The 5,622-nt window shown below is 38.2% G+C and overlaps 2 protein-coding genes across 3 annotated transcripts in view; both read left to right on the forward strand.

Annotated features, from left to right (window-relative positions):
• LOC102680056 (vesicular acetylcholine transporter) overlaps positions 1-1,217 on the forward strand; it is a 2,022-nt gene extending 805 nt beyond the window's left edge. Inside the window, exon 2 of the mRNA XM_031512104.1 lies at positions 8-1,217. Within this exon, the coding sequence (XP_031367964.1) occupies positions 8-1,217 (1,210 nt within the window). The remainder of the gene's footprint in view (positions 1-7) is intronic.
• LOC102679795 (choline O-acetyltransferase) overlaps positions 1-5,622 on the forward strand; it is an 87,720-nt gene that overhangs the window by 4,049 nt on the left and 78,049 nt on the right. The gene's annotated exons all lie outside the window — the stretch shown is intronic.

Consider the following 5,622-nt stretch of genomic DNA (forward strand, 5'->3'; position numbering starts at 1 on the left):
TCATCAGTTTCGGCTGCCTGGTGGCGCCACCGTTCGGCGGCGCCCTCTACCAATTCGCGGGCAAAGAGGTCCCCTTTCTGATCCTCGCTTTCATCAGCCTGGCGGACGGCGTGATGCTCCTCCTCGTGATGAAGCCGATCAAGGAGCAAGTGAAGCAGAGGCAAGGCGAGATGCGCCAAACGATACCGATTTGGCGGCTGCTCATGGACCCGTACATAGCCGTGTGCGCGGGAGCACTGATGATGTCGAACGTCGCGTTGGCCTTCCTCGAGCCTACCATCTCCCTTTGGATGGAGGACAACATAACCAGGGACAATTGGAAAATGGGGATGATCTGGTTACCGGCCTTCTTCCCCCACGTGTTCGGGGTGATGATCACCGTGAAGATGGCCAAGCAGTATCCCCAACAACAGTGGCTGATGGCCGCATCGGGCCTAGCTTTGGAGGGCATGTGCTGCTTCATCATACCGTTCTGCAGCAGCTACGGCGCCCTCATGATCCCGTTGTGCGGCATCTGTTTCGGGATAGCGTTGATCGACACGGCTCTGCTCCCCACTCTTGGCTACCTGGTCGACGTGAGATACGTCTCGGTCTACGGGAGCATATACGCCATAGCCGACATCTCGTACAGCGTGGCGTACGCTGTAGGGCCTATCATAGCTGGTGGCGTCGTCGAGGCGATCGGTTTCACGGCTTTGAACATCGGCATAGCCTTCTCCAACCTCCTCTACGCGCCCGTGCTCATGTACTTGAGGCACATCTACGACTTCAAGCCGTTCCAGGACGAGGCAGACGTCCTGATGCAAAACCCGCCCGACAAAGAGTACCAGACGTACGTGTTGCAGGAGCAGAGGCCCCTCTCGGGCGAGGTGGGCAACCATTTGAACCAGACGCGTATGGAGACGAACGTGGATCAAGGCTACGTGGATCAGAATTACCAAGCTGGCCAGAATTACGATCAGAGCGGTTACGGGCAGAATATTAACGCGGCTGGATATACTCAGCCCTCCACCGGTTACGAGCAACCGCCTATGTACGAGCAACAACCGGCCAATTACATGGGCCAACAGCCTATGGCGTACTCCCAGCAGAGGCCGTACTCCCAGCAAGAGCCCCAGGCAGGAGGTCAAGTAGATGTGAATCCGTTCAGGAGGCCTGGAAATGTCGATCAGAAGCCCTCTGGCGATAGCAATCCGTTCAGGCAAGGGATGTATTAACGCGACTCGTGATTGGATTCGTCATCGGATTATGCACGCCGCTCGCGCGCCATCGCGAAATAGTCTTCGAGATAGGCTTCCACTTGTCAAGAATATTATTATCCCTCGCATTAGGTATCGATCCTCTCTCTCTCTCACTCCCTCTCTTTCTATGTCGAGAATCTTACGAAAGCAACGAGTTGTTCTCTTGTTCTCTTTCTGTGATTTTTATCAACAAGTGCACCGACTCGCCTCGGTCCTCCTCGTATGATCGTTATCGAAACAGACGACTATTTCCAGAACGGTTACTTCAACAACGAAGTGATAGTGACCGTTCTTGATTAGTGTCTTGTTACGTTGATTCGAAATTAAAGATTGAAAATATTGATCGAAGGGAGACGAGTGTTTATTTTCAATCCTTTTAATAAATTATCTATCCACGTTTCTTTTCAATTCAACGATCGATAAATCATCGGTGTGAAAATTGTTGATTAATATCTCTTCTTCTTTTCCTCTCGAATTTTATTTTATATTTTTTAAGAAGAGAGACGAATGCGATAGACGACGAAACACAATAAGAACTTTGCAAACTCTTTCGACGACGTATCAGAAAAGAATCAGATCATAGCAAATGGACAGCTGTCGGAGAAATATCGAGGATATACGAAATCGTCATTTGTGATTGGAAAACGTGACGTATCGACACATAGGAGAGAAGCGTGACATTTCGATGAAACGAAACGAAACGAAAGAGAAATAATGGGATATCATCGATAAATGTCAAGGATCGAGTTTAAGAAGAATAAGAAGAATAATAAGAAGAAAAAGGACACACAATCGCAACGGGAGGCTTCTCCTCAGCAAGGGCCCTCGTATTTGCGTGTTTGCCACCAAGATCGGCAAAATCGTTTAGTTTTTATTCGTTTTTTCGTTCGTGTTTTCAATTGCTGAAAACGGAAGCAAGCATATCACTAATTAAGGCGACAAATTAGCAGCTATGGAGGCTTTCACGTAGGTAATTGTATAGATGACGTGTATATAAGGGGGAGACGCCAGCCTCCCCCCTTAATGCGTGATGTATATTGATACTGTTGCGAATTAATTGATATCCATAATCATCACATCTCCATGTCATCATGGTCGATATTTTTGATTCTTTATTACGAATTGTTTATCACTTCGAGTCGATGATAGTTTTAATAACGTTGATCTTAGGGGCAAGGAATTTTTTTGCATTGATTTGAATCGTTGTAAAGAATCAGAAATTTTATACAGGTTTGATATTTATAATTTTTAATATCGAATTAATATCGTATTTAGGATGCTTAGTTAGTTAGCTCGGTTTAGAATTCTTTTCGCCAATCTTTGTCATCATTGATCATAAATGATCAGCGATTCGTTCGTATCTCGAGAATATGCTACATATCTGTGTATTTTTATGAACTTAGTTTTGTACGTAGGTTCTGTTCGAATCTCGTTCGTTTGATTCGACTTGATGGAGAATCGTGCAATATTTAGGTAATTACCTTAACATTCCTATTATCTATTATGTACATACATATATGCATATTTAACTATTTAACTACCATGCGTCAGAGATTCGCACGTAAAGCTTCACGAGTCCTTCGAAATTGTGCAAAATTACACCTCCTATTATAATTAAACCTCTTAAAGGATATTTATATCGATTATATCAATCAATCGTATTTAAAATCTTCGTTATATTTACTTTTAACTTCGATCGTGATTCTTTTAAAGTCTGTTCGATAAAGCTTGAGAAATGCGTCCAAAAGTTTGAATAAATAATTAAATTAAAAAAGAAACGAAAAAATTTAAGAGGCTCGTTAAATTTTACGCTCGTGTCCAAATCGCATTTTCGTACCTACTCGTCAATACTCAGAGATGCCGCGAAAACGAAAACGTGTCGTCGTGGCGCGCGATTCGAAAAATATTGGACGATTTCCGGATATGGTATATACGTGGCAAACGATCAGCCCAAGGCTTTCGAAAATGATTCTATTAATCATGAAAATGATTATGAATCTAACTAATGCAATCGATCAAAGCAGCATTCGATGTTGGTTCGATGAGGGAAATTAATGCACAACATTAGTTTCAGTTTAGAATAATTTGTATGTTGAAAAGAAAAAAAAAAAAGGATCGCATTGGATTCCAGGAAACAGGAGTGAAAATCCTTGAACGCTGTTCGTTCGTCGCATCCTTCGAAATCGTCGAAATGAGTGCTTTGAGTTCACAGTGCCTGAACTTTCGAGTTTTTATCCCTCCCCTCCCTCTCCCCTCTCCCCTCTTCCCCTCGTTCTCGTGAAAATTCGTAACGCAAATCGTGCGTAGATCGTCCCTAATCTCGATAAATGGTGTATACACTCGAGTGAAAGCAGCGTGGTAGGAATTAGGAATTATTACCTTGTATTTTTTAGGGTGTAGGGTGTTCGACAGATTTTCGTTTTTTCCGTTCGTTCGAGCGTTAATAGAGACGAAAATTTTAAAATTTTATCTCGTGATACTAAGATAATTATACACATATAAATGTACAGGGGATTTCGTGATAAGTGGGGAATATTTTTAAAAATTATGCAAGTAACGATATATGTGTTCTTTTTTAAACGCTTTTGAAATTGAGGTGAATTTTTCGATTTCGATGAATGAAAAGTGAAAAATGAATCGAAGAAAAGAATGAAGAAGATTTTTATCGATATTAATTTGCATGCATTGTTATTTTCTGTAGAAACAAAATAGTTTATTAATAGTAGATCTTTTCTCTCTTTCCTTTAATAATAATTTGTTACACGAAACTTAAATAGTCACTTTTTCTTTCAACTTTTTAACTTTTTCTTCCGTTCACTTTTCACTATTCACGATATTGCCCACTCGTCACGACACATCTTGTATACACTAGCATTGATAATTTCGTTTCTATGAGCTGGCCTCCATTTAACAAACGATCTTTAGCTAGTTAAACGATACTGCAACGTCGATGATCGATGAAACGAAACTGATTTCCGCAAATTCATGAAATTTGTGATATATGTAAGATATTGTTTTATTAAAGTTATCATTGCATCGGGAAGAAAAGAAAAAAAGAAGAAAAAAAAAAGTAAAAAAACTCTTTCCTTCATTTTAATATTTTCGATTATCGATCGATCATTACTAGAATTTTCTACGATGAGTGTGTGTACATACGTTACAGTTAAACATTGCAACTGTTTAAATAATTATCTTAAAAGTATAACGGGCAGAGATCGTTGTAGCAGAAGTATCGGAATATAATATCCTTCGTAAACGATAAATAATAAATTCGAGCAAGCGTTGTCAAGCCTCTTAAGATATGATAAAGATATAATTATTTCTTACGTTCTAACTAAGAGTTTCTCATAATTAATTGTACCACGTGATTTTTTTTAGACGCGAATTTATTTCAAACACGTCGTTCGTAGTAGTATTTTCGCATAGTACAACGAATATTTTTCCTATTTTTCGTAAACGATAGAGGTTAGAATAGGTGTGTATAGAACGTAGAAATTCTAATACTTCTCTACACTAGTTCTCTGCGTATATATATATATATATAGTATATATTCTTTATGTATAATTTAATATCGTACTGTATCATAACGACACGTGTAATGTTATATCGTGTTACAAGTTGTATATGTAATATGCATATAATATTATACACGTGATATAATCTAATATATTTATATCATGCAAGTAATTGTTCTATACATATAATAATCCTATATATATGTATATGTATACATAGAAAAAAATTTTATTTCATTTCGATAATATGAAGTGTTCGCTATTCGCTGTTGATAATATTTAATGAAAATCGTATGAAAATCGCACCATCATCACGAGAAATATTTTTCTCGTGAATTTTTTTTTAATATCCTCGCGAAAAGAAAAAATATTGTCAAAGATTGGAGTAAGTGTATTCAATTATTAATTATTATTGCAATAAGTATTTTTTTAAAATATAAACTCACTTTGTAAATCGATATTTGGTGCATAAGTATAACGCAAAGGAAAAGAATTAAATTATTTATTATAACTGATTGAAAAAAGATGTTGATTAAACTATCGAAGAACGTCCAAACGAACATTTTATATTACGTCAGAAAATTAACTAATTAATTAATATTACGAATAAAAGGAAACGAATAAAATAAAACTATCGAGTAAAAACCATCGTGTATACATCTGCATCGCAATGTTGTATCACTATTGTATACACATAGACGTAAATAATACACATATACATATATGTATATATATTTACGTACCTTACAAACTTATGTTGTCGCGCGGGCTCGTTTTTCTCTTTTCCTTTTGTAAATACGTTACGCGCGCCCGCGCGCTAAATATAATATTAAAAAGAGAAAAGGAAAAAAAAAAAAAAAAAAAA

Source organism: Apis dorsata, unplaced genomic scaffold, assembly GCF_000469605.1.
Source record: "Apis dorsata unplaced genomic scaffold, Apis dorsata 1.3 scaffold_383, whole genome shotgun sequence".
In the NCBI taxonomy this organism is placed as follows: domain Eukaryota; kingdom Metazoa; phylum Arthropoda; class Insecta; order Hymenoptera; family Apidae; genus Apis; species Apis dorsata.